Source organism: Notechis scutatus, chromosome 3 (assembly GCF_049901735.1).
Source record: "Notechis scutatus isolate UNSWTSFEM ecotype Mainland chromosome 3, rNotScu1.2, whole genome shotgun sequence".
Classification (NCBI taxonomy): Eukaryota; Metazoa; Chordata; class Lepidosauria; order Squamata; family Elapidae; genus Notechis; species Notechis scutatus.
Window position 1 is genome coordinate 108,408,331 of NC_142011.1, and position 16,322 is coordinate 108,424,652.

Genomic DNA, 16,322 nt, shown 5'->3' on the forward strand with positions numbered 1-16,322 from the left:
CACAGAGCTGTGTGAAAAAGTCCTGAACGCTTAAATAAAATAAATAAAATTATATTTTTTCCTGCACATTGATATATCTTCTATAGAACTTCAGTAATGCTAAATCAAAGTTGTCTTTAAGTGATACTTACTTTTTATATTTAATTTGGTGATAAGTTATTTTCTTGTTCATTTTTTTTCTATCTCCAGAGTTCTTCAGGAAAAAATTCTGAACTAATGGCTCTTCCTTATACAGACAATAGTGTTGGGTAAGTCAAAATAGAATCTTCTCATCAGCATAATATTATATAGTTTAAAATGTTGCCTTATGTAGGAAATATTTAATTGTTTTACTGAAAAGAGTCAGATGCATTTATTGGCAATCCCCTGTTAACCCAGTTTTCATTCAAGATTCATCTAGTCAAGTATTCTGTTTCCTACAGTGGCCAGATATATTTTTCTAGAAAATTCACAAATGTACACAAGAACATTAATATTCCCCTTTCATTAGTTCTGGAACCCAGGATACAGAAAATATTGAATATGTCTAATACCCAAGGCCTAACTGTCATGCATGAGCAATTTTTCCTACTGTTTCTACTCTGAAACAATTGTCTTGCTGCCATCAGCATATAAATTCCTTGATGCCTAAATATTATGATACTGTAAGTAAATATTATGATACTGTGTACTGATTTCTGGCTTTGTACAGTGATATCACAAATGCATTAAAGCATGCTATTCCTGATAATTTGGAGAGCAAATGATAGCAATAGCACTTAGACTTATATACCAATTTATAGCGCTTTACAGAGTCAGCCTATTGCCCCCAACAATCTGGGTTCTCATTTTACCCACCTCAGAAAGATGGAAGGCTGGTGAGATTCGATCTGCCAAATTGTAGGCAGCTGGCTGCAGCAGAAGTAGCCTGCAGTACTGCATTCTAACCACTGCGCCACTGAGGCTCTATTGGATGCTATTGGATGTTTGGCTTATGATATATTCAGATGCTTTATGTATGCTAGTTCCAATAGTATCTTCTCATGTATTTCAGTAGGAATTCAGGAAGTGAGCTACAGGTTTATTATGCTTCACCACGAAATTATCAAGATTTTTTTGATGAAATTCACAGAAGGGGAGATACATTTTATGTGGTGTCATTCCGTAGGGTAAGTATATTAAAATGTTCAGCAATTACAAACATGGAAACATTGTCCTTTTTTATAACATTCTATTCAATAATTTTTGAAAATTGTTGTTTTTTTGATGAGGCTAGTATATCTTTTTAAGTCCCTGAGCATTCTTGAGAAAAATTGTAAAATCTTGATTGTGAAATTATATTATAGCCTGTTATAAAAGTGTTTCCCTATGAAGAAGGAAAACAAATTCTCCATGAATTTGATCATAATTTATTGTTCCCCTGAGAAAAATGAGGACCATTATTCTTTATTGGGAGAAGAAAATGAGCGTAAATGAGATGTATATCTGAAAAATATCAGTACATATTCAAAAAATGAAATCATATAGTTTTCTCTTGTGCAAATGGATCTGTTCTGTTCAGGTGTTTTTCTTAATTTATGCTAAATAAATACATTTATTGGCATCACATCTTCTAGGTATTTGCAATGGTTTTGCAGGGATATCAGGGATAGCAGTTTTTGCAGCAAAATATAATGGAATAGGGAGTGAAAATATAATCAGGGTCTTGACAGCTTATAGAAACCAATTTGTATGTGAGAGGACAGCCATGGGAAACATCTATTTTTACATTATATCTACCCAACCTAGTAATACTTCCTAGAAGGATAAAAGGATCTATTTACATTGTGGAGTTATTCCCATATCTATCAGCAGATGGAGGTAATGTTTAATTTTATTTTAAGAAAGTTGTTTTTCAAACATTCTACTCCATCAGTTTGCCTGCTGAGAAATCTCTGTATATTATTATGGATTCTGGAAAATATTCAAATATGCTCATTGTTGTCCCATGTGTGGACATGTGTTGGTTCTCTTTTCATCCAATAATTGCATGTTGCAGTGAAAAAAATGGTAAAAATGAGAGAGCTTTTAGGAAAACTTATCCTACATCATTATCGTTTCTAGCAACTCTTGTACTTTTGCACAATGATTGATTAGCCCTTTAATCTCCCTCTTCTGAAAAAGATTCTTGAATGAATGGTGGCATCATGGATAAGCCATACAGATGGTTTCTTTGGATGCTGACGATGAACTGCACCATTATCACTGGCACTGCGTTAAATTTATTTTTCACTTTTCTTCTGGGAGACCCAGAGGTGGGATTTTGTGTCACAGTACTTCCACTTGCCTGAGCAACCTGGTCTTAGGGAATCGTTACTTAGCCTTCAGAATGGGGTTTTCAGACCTATATTTGCCATATTTTTAATTTGAAGGCAGAAAAACCATAGATTTGAAGGAAAGCTGCCATTTGCACTTAGTAGCACTAAGCTAGAGGCACTTGACATCAGCCTGGAAACAGGAAGATCGTGAATTTTAGACACATACAGCCTATTGAATCACCTTGGACCAATGACACTCAGCTTTAGGAAGGAGCCAATGACAAACAACTTCAAAAATATTGCCAAGAAAATTGCAGGGACCTGTTTAGGCAGTTGCTGGAGTCAAAAACTTATTTGAAGGCATTTAAACTAAAATATTAAGCTAGGTAGACATTGTCTCTGTGATTGGTGGTCTGGTGTTTGGAGCTTGGTCTCTTTATGCAAATTTCCATTTCTCTCCCCTCTCTAATCCTTTTGACTTCAAGCTAAGGAAGCTGTGTGAGTCCTCTACCACTGTTGAATAGAGTAAAGGACTAATAAGGTAAATCAACTGGGATTCCAGGAAACAACAAAATTCTTCTATTCAGTAGATGAGACAACAAAGGATAGGGTTACAGTTCTATTTCAACTAAAGGATAAAGTATGCCCTTTAGAGATCCTTTGTCTTGAATTTTTCAAGAACAGAGAAAACAAGTATTTGGTTTAACTAAGAGCATCTGTTAAAAGTAATAAATAGATAAAAGTAATCAATAGATGAAATATTGAAATAGAATGTTTTAGCAATAGTCTTTATTTTGCTTTTATGCAGTATATAAATTACACATTTTAATAGACTGTATGAAGTTGCATATTGTGGAATATGTCATCAATGTCTTAATGTAAAGTTAATATTCAGCCTATTTCAATGTTTGATATTTAGTAAATGATAAAGATCCTTTTTATAGAATTGTAGAAGTGGAATGGAACCATTTAGCCTTTTGAATCAAAACCATTGCTCAGTTAGGAATCCAATGGAAAATGTACTATAATACATTTGGTAAAGGGAAATTATCTCTGATTCCAATGTCAAATTGTTCTAATTAGAATGTTTATAATATAATATAAAACTTCTTCTTTTCCCTGGTGTAAAAGTATATGCAGAATTACATTAACTTTCTACATTTTAAAAGATGTGGTCATATTTAGTATATATTTTTACTACACATTTGCAGACATATATAATCAGTCAATCAAATCTTTATTATGCTCATAGATCAGTATAAATTAACTAAATTGCACTATAAGTAAAAATTCACTAGCATATACAAACTTAGTGTTTTTTGTTTGTATGTGTATATTTTGAGACCCAGACAGAATTAGTTGATTTTTATGACTGAAATGTATGCATGTGCTGTATGTAGGTAGAACTTACTTAGGATTTTACTTAGTCTGGCACATATACTTGGAATTTTGAATGTATGTATGATTTGAGCACTCTCAAAATGACTGATGAGATGTTCATTCAGAAAGGGTTATCATGGCCAATTACAAAACGCATTTATTAAAATATAAAATGAGGAAATTTTTTGCCTGCTGTTTCTTCTCGTTCTTCCAAGATTTTTCCTACCACTCCCAGCATGAAGTTACCCTGTTTCTCCAACAATATGGCCTCCCCCAATAGGAAGTCCCAGCATGTTTTATAGGCATGAAATGAAATTAAGCCCCTCCCCCAAATTAAGGCCTATATTAAAACATGAGAAATGGGGGGAATGGTGGGGGGGCCTTGCCGTTAGAAAGTACTTTTGTTGCACACCCGGATATGGTGCTGCCTGCGTTGACCCCAATACGAAGTGCCCCACCAACGCCAAGGTCAACATCCAAGCCATTGCCGCCCGCCCACCCGAAGATGCAAGGGGGGGGGGGAAATTAAGTCACCCCCGAAAAGACGGCCTAGCCATTTTTTCGGGGCTCAAAAAAAAAAAAGACCCGGCCTTATTATATGAGAAACACGGTAGATAAAATCTCTTTCATCTTGAGCTTCATTTCTGATGATTTGAAAGATATATTTATGCATCAAATCTTTATTATGATCAAAGATTAGCATTATGAGGGTGGGTATAGTCAATTAAAAAGGATTAAAAATACACTGAGTCGAATTTTTTTTAAAAAAGCTAAAAACAAATAAATATAAAAAAGAAAACGTCCAAAAGGAATATAAAAGGGGGGCGGTGGGAGTATTAGATGAGTGTAGGAAGACTATAAAGGTTAGTATATCACAATATAGAGCACTCTTAGAATGACAAACTAGATGCTCATTAATTCTAGCTTATCATCTGATAGATTTTAAATGCTTCTGTGCAGAACCTGACAACATGATAGGTTGTAACCGGGTTAGTATCTGAAAGTAGAGACTGTAAAATTGTCATGTGCATCCTGGATATTTATGCAGTAATGACGAGACGAAGCTTAGTATGAATATGTTTGTAATGAAGATACTGGGAGAATACATGCTCTGTTGTTTCTGTATGACAATGTCCAGAAGCATTGTCTCTCCAGGTAGGAAAACTTTTGGGTATTGGAAGACAGCAGAGGGGAGGGCATGGCATCATACCAGAATAAACCTCTACCAGGAGTACTTCAAGATTAGTTAAGTATACCATAGGGGAGGCAGAGGGTTCACAGGCTAGGTCCAGTTGGTGCTCTTGTGTTTGCTATGTGCTGTTGAATGAGTGCCTTGGCCTAGTTATATTCTATGCTGAGTAAAAGGCTTGGAGAGAAGCCCAACTGTGAGATTTTACTTGCCATTGCCTTTTCCCATGTGGACTGAAAATCATCCTTCATAGTTAAATTGTATTTATGCAATTTTCTTGAAAACACTTTAAGAAGTGATTTGCTATTGCCAGAAAAAGAGAGAGAGGGAGGGAGAGAAACTTTCTAGGTTCCAGTCCTTTTGAGGGTAAAAGACTTAACATGTGTTGCCTTTGATTCCCTGAAGGAACAGAATAATATTTCCTTATTGATCACATTTTATTGTGATCATTATATTTCAGTTTTGTAGTAAAAACAAAAAAAAGTATATCAGGTTTCTTGGGGGGGGGGGGGGATTTGTTTATTCATATATTCCCTGCTGTTATTTTTACAAATAAGACAGCAAGCATATGAAGTAATCCTTTCTCCTTTGATTTCTCCCAACAACAATAACCCATGAGGTGGGTTGGGCTGAGAGAGAGGGATTGGCCCAAAGTCAACTAGATGTTTTTCATGCCTCAAGCAGGACTAGACCTCACAGTCTCCTGGTGTTTAGGCAACACCTTCATCACTGCAACTCAGGAAAGATCAATATGTGTACTCCAAGGTTCATTTTTGCAATTCTGAATGGCTATCTAGAATCTACTTGAAATTAAAGAGCCCAAATATGTAACTTCTCTTTTATAGTCTCTCATTGAGCCTTAATCTTGGTTTAAATAGAGTTGGTAAAACTGGAATATGTGTCGGTAAGAATAATAAAAAACTTAATCTTTTCCCAAATCTTACTTCCAAAATTACGCCCTCATTTTAAAATTGAAGTTGTTTAATAGTTGCAGAACAGGGAGTTTATGCAGGAGAACAGAACATTTATGAAGAGTTTTGCTGTTTTTCCGACAACGTAAAATTATTCTTTTCTTCCCAATCAGAAGTTAATCAGTCCCTTGAACTGACTTTCTGCCTTGAATTTATAAAGTCACAATTGTACTTTGGGCCATTTCCAGCTGCATTTTATTTCTCTCCAAAGTGCGCAATTGCAATTACTGATTTTATTGTATTGGTGTTAAATGCCCTTAACGCCAGGCAAGTTCCATTGATGTACTAGACTTCTCTTTCATATAACTCTTTTTTTCCGGAGCTAATTCCATACAGATGAAGCCTTTTCCTCTCCTTGGCTCTTTGTGTTTAGCCAAGTTTGCAATTATACAACAGACAATGTCTAGTGTGTTCTAAAGTCCAGGTGCAACAACAGTGAAATATCAGATGCCAATAGATCACAACACCACCTGTTGGTTAAGAATCATAGTAGCTTTTCTGATATTTAGCATCCCTGTATTATAATTAGTTTTTTCTTCTATTATCTATGCAGAGGACATAAAGCATATTCAGATTTATAAGAAACTATTTCTAGATTGGAAAGAAGATTGGGCTGCATCAGAAATAAAGTACCATGTTTCTTTGTAGTGGATTGTACCTAATTTTAAACATGTAAAGTAATAGGGTGGCATAAAATTCTTATGAGGATAAACAAAAAGAATATACTCTTAAAATGTAAAATAGTAGTAATTATTTTCTTTGCTTTACATCTGACAGATAGTAACAGCAGATAATAAAATACTACCTTTTCAGATTAAGTATTCTGTGCCATTTTAAATTAATATGAATAGAAATCTCTTTTGTATCCAGAAGATTACTTTCTGAATAGTAATCCTCTGGCTTTTATATCTGCATGCTAGAGATCTTCTTGATGGGAAACACGATTATTATTGATGGATTACTGGGTGGCATAGTCGTTGGCAATCTGTTATTAGGTGCTTTAAAATTCTATGGCTAAATATTTAAACATTTGCATCCAGTGATCCCACATATTTATTTTCTGTCCCTCTTTCTCTGGATGTAGATATATACAAAATCTCCATACCTGCGATGCCGAACATTTTGGGCTCAACATATAAGAAATTCAGAAAATGCTTTCCTTGATTCTGCTGTCACATCCCACCCCAGGCAAATGAGACTCTACTTTCCTCCCAACTCTCCTCTCCCAACCCCCTAGAAGTTGCATGACAGGGCCTTATTCTTGCATTTTCTGGCACCTCAGAAAATTGCATGAGAATTCTCGTGATTTGGGGGGCCAGAGACTATACAAGACCTTCTTGTGCAACTTCCAGAGCTTCTGGAAGGCCTGGCATGTCACCAAAAATGGCATGATGTGTCACCTATGACCCATATGTCACAGATTCACCATCACTGCCCTAGGCTTTGGAATAGTCTGTTTGGATATTTTCTTACCATGCTCCAAGAAAAAGTTGGTTTCAGGATTGCATAGGAACTTCAGGACTGTTGTTTTCTTTATATTTTCCTTTTCCTGTGTCCTTTATTTTTACAGAAAAAATAAAATGTGTGAAATGCCAGAATTTAAAATGAAGTGGTACTCTGATGTTGTAAGTTTTTCCTCTTTTGCCACTTCCTTCCTGTTTTGACTCAATTTGAAAGAAAAGACACTTGCCAAATGGTGCTTCAGTTTAAATTTGGGGTCTGAATTCTGTATTGTAAATTCTTATCATAAGCCATAGTCAAAGTGACCATGCAAGAAACAACTAGGAAAAGGTTAACGCAGTTTTTTCTAGGATTGTTAGAAGGAAGCGATCTAATATATTACGGTGTAATTATGGATAAGACAATGTCTGCTACAATGCTTAAATAAGAAGGTTGTGTTTCTGTTTCTTCATTATTATAGAAATAAAGAGTAGAAAAACAGTGTGGGTAGATTAGCTATGTAACTGGAAAATCAGTACTGTAGCAAGTCATATCTGAAAAATAAATGTAATGACCCTGGGAAAATGTGAAACTTTTAATAGAAACTATAAGCAATAAACTTATGTTAGCAATAAACATATCACACTTTAAGAGTTTTTTAAAAAAACATAAAAATGCTGAGACTCTAATTCTGTTTGATTGATTATATTATCAGAAAAAGATACAAATTAGATGCTTTAGAGCAGTGGTCCCCAACCTTTTTTATGCCGCGGCCCGGTACCGGCATCAGCTGGGCGCCGCCATCTTGTTTTGATGAAAAAATGCTTCCGGTGAGCTTTCTACCCGGAAAAGCTCACCGGAAGCACTTTTTCATCAAAACAAGATGGCGGTGCCCAGCAAACCAGCGGCCCGGTAGGATTTGTTCCATGGACCGGTACCGGTCCGTGGACCGGTGGTTGGGGACCCCTGCTTTAGAGTTTAGAATGGATGTGAGATTTCCCATAGCCGTGATTCTTGCTCTCTATTGGCTTTTTACTTGCAAAAAAAAAAAACACCCTGAAAATTTTTTTGGAGCCTGTGACTATGAATAGATGTTTTAGGAAACTGCATAGATTGCCTATTCTGAATTCTTTGGTTTCGGTTGATTTAAGTTCTATGTCAGAACGTTGGTCATCAAAATTTCTTCTTTGGGATAAGTATTACCTAGTAGGTGAACAGTCGTAGCTCATTTGTGTGTCAGTGAAATTGCTATATTTAGGCTGTGATTAAAATTCCCTGCTCTATGACTGTGGTAAATATGAATTTGTTGATGATAATTACATAGAAGGGGAAATCTTTTTTCCCCTATTTTTAGTGTTATTTTTAGCATAACTAATAATAGTGAATATTGCTAGCATTAAAAAAGTAAAAACTTTATTTCCTGGGTTTCTAAGGACCAGTGCTGAGTTCTAATTACTATTTTAAATGGCATGGTCATGTTGCAATTTGAATTTACAAAAAGCTACCATTTTTGGATCCAAAAAAATTCTATGATATTGTGGGCGGAAATTTCCTATAATCCAGTTCATCTCAAATAGACATGTAGACTCTCAGAATGCTCAACAACGATCATGCTTGCTAACTAATCCTGAAAATTGAAGTCTGCAAATCTGTAGGGTACCCATATTGGGGAATGCACCCTAATCTCTGTTGAAGAAATCATAGAAAGAACGAACAGGAAGCCTGGCAGAGTTGTCATACTTTCATAAATTGAATAATTGCTTACCTCAACAGATACTTCATTTATTTGCTGCTGCTGTATTTGTACATTAATAATAAAACTATACATCATTTCCAAAACAGAATTAGGATCATAGGGGATACATGATGTCTTTATTCCACTTAAGGTGCCTTTCTGCTAACACATTAAAAAACTAGTTACAATTGCCTGAAGATTTTGAGTAGAACTTAGTTCAAATGAAAATAGATTTCTCCTGTTTTATTTCAAGAAGTTTTTGCCATGTTCTGATTTGTTATCACATTAGTGAAGCTAGTGTTCCCTTTCTCCTGCAATTATGAAATTATGTGGATTAATTACATATTTAACTAGCCCCTTGGAAGCAGCTGGAATCATTCTGGAAATATAAAAGGCCCTAAAATTCATCATCATGAAAGCCTGGTCTCCTGACTAGCCACAGAAGAAGGCATTTTCAGAACATATAGAGCCTTCCAACTCTGACCTTGGGGTTGGGAGGTGTTATTGTATATTTATTTGATTTATATCTCACATTTCTACAAGGCTACTAGGAAAGCAAAATAAAAAATGGGATATAAAAAGTGAAAAACATAAATTGAAGTCAATAGTGAAATTGTACACTAAAATCATAATAGTTAAACATTTGCTAAAAGACATTCTTTTTATCTTCTTAGATTCTTTATAGATTTTCTATATGCCAAATGAATTTTTGTAGGATATTCTATACGCTTCTGCATTTTGAATTGATTCTGGGCTTGGAAGAGAATTTCTGTCAAAATGATAATTGACCAGTGAGATTGTTGTAGGGATGGCTTTTCACATTGTTTGACACATGTAGGAGCTGAATTTGTTTTACTTTTGACTGGATTTTGATTGGTATCATTTGGAAAAAACAAGATACAAGAAGTGTCGTGGTTTAAGAAATAGAAACCATACATTTATGCAAGCAGATATGCTTAAAATGATTAAAGCACTTATGAATCCCTCAGTATACATGCTAAGTTTATCCTTGACTGGTGATTGATTATGTGTCATCAGGTCATAATTTACTTTTAATGACCTCATAGTTTTTCTCTATGACAATCTGTTCCTAACCTGGTCTTTCAGATCTTCCAGGGGTGCCCCTGTCACCACTAAGTGCTGCTGATCATTCTCTGCTCTTTCCTTCTATCTTTCCCATGCTTAAAGCTTTCTCCAGGGAAACAGATCTTCACATAATGTGTCTGAAATAGGATAATTTGAGGGCCAGTTTGGTGCAGTGATTAATGTGCTGACTTAGAAGCCAGAATACTGTCAGCTCTAGGCTTTCCTTCAGTGCAAAAGCCAACTGGATGACTTTGAGCCAGTCACTCTCTCTCAGCTTAATCTTCCTCACAGGGTTGTTGCTGTAAGGGAAAATAAGAGGCAGGAATAGTAAGTATGTTCCCTGCCTTGAGTGGTCATTTTGTGCCTCAGCTGAGAACTCTGGATTAATTTGTTTGATGATTAATTTTGATGATTAAATTGTTTGGTTTCTTGGCTGTCCAACGGTATTATAGTCATTCTAAATCTGACATCCACCAAACAGGTTAAGAATATATTTCATATGAAACATTCAGTCATGCTGATTGAGAATTATGGGAGTTGACAGCTTCAATACATTTTTAAAAAACTAAGTTAGGGGATTATAGTATTCCTAGACAAAGTACAGACCCTGTAGTGAGGTGAAAACATTTGAGATTAGAAGTACTTACCTCCAACATTTTCAGATTTGTTTATAAAGTAAATAGAATTATATGGATTTTTTTTTACAAAAAATGAAAAGGTATTTGTGAATCTGCATTTAAATAATAACGGAGGAACAGAATAGTTAGCACAGTAGGACTGCTAGGAATAATGGAGAGGAACAATACATGGAAATGGAATAATATGAAATATTGTTGAACAATCTATGTAATACAAAGAAAGTTGATTTCGTAAGTACTGGCACATAGAGCTTTTACTTGGCTTCCTTATAAACTGGAAGGGAAAATATCTAATCTCTGGAGTGGGTAAATTCCTTGCTAATGAAGTCAAACTTCCCGACTAGCTCCCTTTGTGCCCTCTTTCTGTGCATACTTTTTCAAAACATATTTTTCACAAGACCTCATAGATAAAATGTAGATAACTTTGAAATTAAGTTGGAAATCTGAAATTCTAGGATTTTTTTAATCTTTTCTGTCCATCTACACAAATGAGAAATGTGGTTTTAATGCAACACAATATTAATTTCCAACTTCAATAAATAATAGGAAGTGGCCAGTAGAAGATTTGTAAAAGCTACCCTTAAACAGTTTGCCATTTTTCTCATTCATGCAGTTTTTATTGTGCCACCTCCTAACGCTAAAGGGAAATTATTGAGGGAAGCATCTGCCTTCCTAAATATTAAAGAGATGATTATGTACCATCAAGTCATTTTTAGCTTGACCCACATAGATAGATTTTCTCTATAATGATCTGTTAGGAGGAAGTCATTAAATGCTTTTTGTGTCTTTTATGGTTATTTTTACTAAGTGATTCTAAAAAAGTTGTGTCAAGCAATTTGATGTTCGAGTAGATGTCACATTGCAGCTGTATTTATAGGTAACAATGGTATCTCCTAGTCTCTGTCAGATTAAAGTAAACAGACTCATTTAAGTAACTGAATTTGTCAAAATAAAATATATTACTGTCTCCATAATTTTATGCATTTTGATGTGGCATATTTGATAGTTAATGTGGCCTAATATATCAGAAATATACCATTTGTCAAAAATGGTGTAGGGTCTCCCGCTTGGGCGGGGGGTTGGACTAGATGACCTACAAGGTCCCTTCCAACTCTGATTATCTGTATCTATCTTATCTATGTGTGAATTTAACTACAGTATCTGGGGGAAAAATTAAATCCTTTATTCATCCATGGTTTTGGATTGTAAGAAAAAAGACTCACATTTCATTGAGCTCCTCAGTTATGGCCAAAGTAGTATGAAAAAGAAAGTAAAGCATTATTAATTGTCAGTTTATCATTTGAGATACAAAATGCCTAAATTTATTGTTAATAATAATAAAATACATGGTAAAAATTGAAATATGACCCTTAAAAACCCACCATCTGCTCTTTTCATGTGAAGTGTCATCTAAAGACAAAATAAATCAAACAAAGTTAGACTCCAGAGCTTTGTAGCTCTGAGCCAACACATTTAATGTGTTGGAATGGCAATGCAAGAGAAAGCCTAGAACTCAGTGCCTGGCATAATGGCTGGAAAACTATCTGACTGGAAAGATGATGTTGCCAAATTAGACTGTGCTCCAATTTTTGTCATGGCTATCCTCTAGTTCAGTAATCTTCTGAGCATGATGCTCTATACATTCTAAATTCAGTCCAAGGCAGTATGTTTCTTTAATCAAGTTGAAGTACAGATTTTGTTAGCTGCTGAAGGACGCTAGCAAAGGCTACACATTGTAGACCTTTTTCCACAGCAGCATCTAAACAAGGAAGAGCAACAGACAGTTCCTATTAAGCAGGGCTCCGTTAAATTTCATGCCACATTTGTTTTCAAGATTGGCACTCCTTCTTTTGATCAATTAGCTTCAAAGATTCTTGAGGCTAAATAATCATTGTTTTGTAGCATGGTTTTTTAAAATTAACCACATTTTTAGTTAAAATAACTCTTATAAGCCACCTGGAAAGCTTAAGATGACTGCTAATATAAATTAATGTATAATTATAACAATTTATAGATTGATATAAGTTGTATGTTAAAATTAATAATTTAGTACATTATAATGTAACAGAATAGCATGGTGGCTCAGCAGTTAAGATACTAGGCTTGTCTGCTGGAAAGCCAGCACCCCAGGTTCAAATGCCCTGTGATGGGGTAAGCTCCCATCCTGCCCCAGCTCCTGCCAACCTAGCAGTTTGAAAGCATGCAAATGCAAATAGATAAATAGGTGCCACTTTGTTGGGAAGGTAACAGCACTCCATGATGTCATACTGGCCACATGACTGCAGAAATATCTTTGGATAGCACTCGCTCAATCGCCTTGAAATGGAGATGAGCACCGCCCCCAACGACTAGCAGATTAAAATCCACAGGCACTCCTGTAGCTTACCTTTTTATAATGGAGCAGTAAAAAAGAAGCAGAGAATAAAGAATATTGAATAAACTGCAATTAATTCAAAAGTGAGAGGTAGTTAAAAATTAAATGCTAACTTCTCATATCAACATGGAAGCCAGAAATCATGATAGAGCTATTGTTTCAATTAAAAACAAATAGAACCGTGAATTAATAGTAATGATGGGTGAAGATTTGGTGGATAAAATGGACAATCTGAATGGTGGGCATTCAGATTGTGAACTATTTTTAGCAAGAGTTTTGTTTTGTAAATCCAAATGGGAATGTGACACTCATAATATTAGGATTGGTTTTAAAAATACAAGAACACTTCACTAATACGATAATTCAAAAAAATAATCCAAAGGAGGCAGAAATAAACTGGTTCAGTCTTTCCTGATGGCTATATTCAACTATGATATTTTTATGGAAACAGCTACACAAGTTTCAATTCTTGTCTCAAGATAAGAACGTGCTGAATTGGTGTGGGGTTTATTTTAAATGCTAGCTCCCGAAAATACATGTATCTGGAATCTATAAGGAGATACAGCAGTGTGTCAAAGGTTCTTTAGATAGGGACTTATATTGGTTTTAATTTTGCATTTTATTCTTCCTATTTTTTTCACATTTTTCACAACTTAATATCTGTAACATATTTTTTAGGATCACCTGTTGTTACCTGCCACTACGCACAATAAGACCAGGCGACCAAAGATGTCAATAGTGTTACCTGCAATAAATATCAGTGGTGAGTATGGAAGTTAACAAATTGTCAAAAAATCTGTTTGTTTCATTACAGTCAAATTGTATGAATATTTCATGGACATTTTAAAATTATATTTGTTCAAGTTCAGTCTCTTCTGGTGAGCTGTGGTTCAAATAGTAATATGGCTGTAATTTTGAATTTTATTTATTTTAGTTATACATCGCAAAAATCATATGATTCATTCCAGTTTACATTCATAAGGGATATTAAAACAGAAACAGTAAAAACTAGTGCTACTGATTATAGCAGAAGTAAGAGTAAAGAAACAATAATCGTAACACTTACCAGCAGCATCAATCTAGCAATGGACAATGTGAGTTTTCAAAGAAACTGCAGAATAGATGGATGGATGGATGGAAGGAAGGAAGGAAGGGAAGGAATGAGAAAGAAAAGAAAGAAAGAAAGAAAGAAAGAAAGAAAGAAAGAAAGAAAGAAAGAAAGAAAGAAAGAAAGAAAGAAAGAAAGAAAGAAAGAAAGAAAGAAAGAAAGAAAGAAAGAAAGAAAGAATTAATTCTTTATTGGCCAAGTGTGATTGGACACACAAGGAATTTGCAAATGTTCTCAGTGTACATAAAAGAAAAGATACATTTGTCAAGAGTCAAGAATCATAAGGTACTTAATAATAGTCATAGAGTACAATGACTCCATTCTGGCAGGTTTCCAAAAAGAAATCAGGGTTTGTGCTAATTTGACTTCTGATGGGAGACTGCTATTCAAAGCCACCACAGGAAAGCACCATTTTGGAGTCTTAATGAGTTCTATAAGAACTCAGGAGCCAAGATATTTATGGTCATAAAAATACAAACCTGCATTTCAAGTTTTATACAGAAACCTATTGAAAGCTAGTGCAGTGCCCCCAGATCACTATAGGCCCCCTAGCAATAGTTGCTTCCACTCACCACTGCGCAGGCAGCTGTGTTTGGCAACAGTAGCAGCTTCTGGGTAACCTTGAAATTACAGCCCCATATAAAATAATGATCTTTTCTAATCATGATCTTTTCATGAACACTATTGTAGGACCTTCCACCTCAGGTAGAAGTTGTACCAGACAAAGTTAGGCAAAGTCTTCTTAACCATTCCTTGTAGCAGTAGCATGAATCAATAAGAACACTCTAGTTATAGACCAGATATTTCTGATGGAGTGCCGTCCCATGTAGAGTAACATTTGCACCAGCATGACGGTTTGTAAACACACGGCTTCATCTGTTTCTAGTTCAAGTTTAGTTTCCCTCTCCAGACCTTCAAAGTCATGACAAATCCAGTTCAGTCCAAGGGTGACAACGAACAATCAGCATATTGATGATGCCTTACCCAAACTGATTGATGACTTTTTCAATGGCTTCATATAGATACAGAGAAGAGGATTTAGTCCTATAGGACTCCAAAAGGGAGCCTCCAGGTAGCTGACTTCTCCTTCCCCACTTACATGGATTGGAATTGCCCACTTAGGGAAGAGCAGAGCAAATAATCTAATTTTGCTCTTTTGTTTTGCTCTAAATCAAACACAGAAAGATACTGTGGTTGATAGTATCAAGAGCAACCAAGAACTCAGAGAGGACCGCAGTGAGTGTTCTTCCACCATCCAGATCCTGGCAGAGAGTATCTACCACAGTGAGTGACCGTTCCTGTTTTAGATGTCATACCCTGACTTGAAACCTAACTGAAAATGATCCAGAACATTTTTTATTTTTTTTGCTGAAGCAATGCCAACTTCTCAGAAATAGGTAGGAACTATACATTAGGTAGCCAGTATAGCTGAGCCCTGGTGGCAGACTGGTTAGAATACAGTATTGAAGGCAAACTCTGCCCTTATCCTGTAGTTTGATTCTGACAGGGCTTGAGGTTGATTCAGCCTTTCATCCTTCCAAGGTTGGTAAAATGAGGACCCAGATGGTTGGGGGCAATAGGCTGACATTGTAAACTGCCCAGAGTGTGCTGTAAAGCAGGAGTCCCCAACCTTTCTGGTTCTGGACTGGCTCCAGTGGCAGTGGTTGGAGGTGGGGGGAAAAGGGGATGGTTTTGCACAGGTGTGCACCACTTCCACAAATGCAGCTTCACATGCTCACCCATTCCCTCTGGGCCACAGCTTGGCACCAGGCCGTGGGTTGGGGACCCCGGCTATAAAACACAATGAGGTGGTATATAAGTAAATGCTATTGCTATAGCTGAATCCAGGGAGTCTCGTCAAGAATAAAAATCACTTTATGGATTTAAATATTTAAAACAATTCTTTTTTTAGATTAGTTCACTTCAAGATACTGATATGAGGAATCACATGATGGAATGCTTATAAAAACAAGCAAAGGAAGAGAAAAGTTGGAAAATCAATACTTTCGATTTCATTGAGAGGCTCATATATGCATTCATGCACACGCTCAACAATAGGGAAAGTTTGGGTGCATTTAAAGTGTTTTTAAATATCGGTATAACTTTGATTTCTTAGAATTTTTAT

At 35.6% G+C, this 16,322-nt stretch overlaps 1 protein-coding gene across 1 annotated transcript in view; it reads left to right on the forward strand.

Moving 5' to 3' along the window:
• Positions 1 to 16,322, forward strand: part of ATF6 (activating transcription factor 6) — an 86,473-nt gene that overhangs the window by 34,309 nt on the left and 35,842 nt on the right. Inside the window, exons 13-15 of the mRNA XM_026686931.2 lie at positions 190 to 248; positions 1,034 to 1,148; positions 13,768 to 13,852. Of these exons, the coding sequence (XP_026542716.1) occupies positions 190 to 248; positions 1,034 to 1,148; positions 13,768 to 13,852 (259 nt within the window). The remainder of the gene's footprint in view (positions 1 to 189; positions 249 to 1,033; positions 1,149 to 13,767; positions 13,853 to 16,322) is intronic.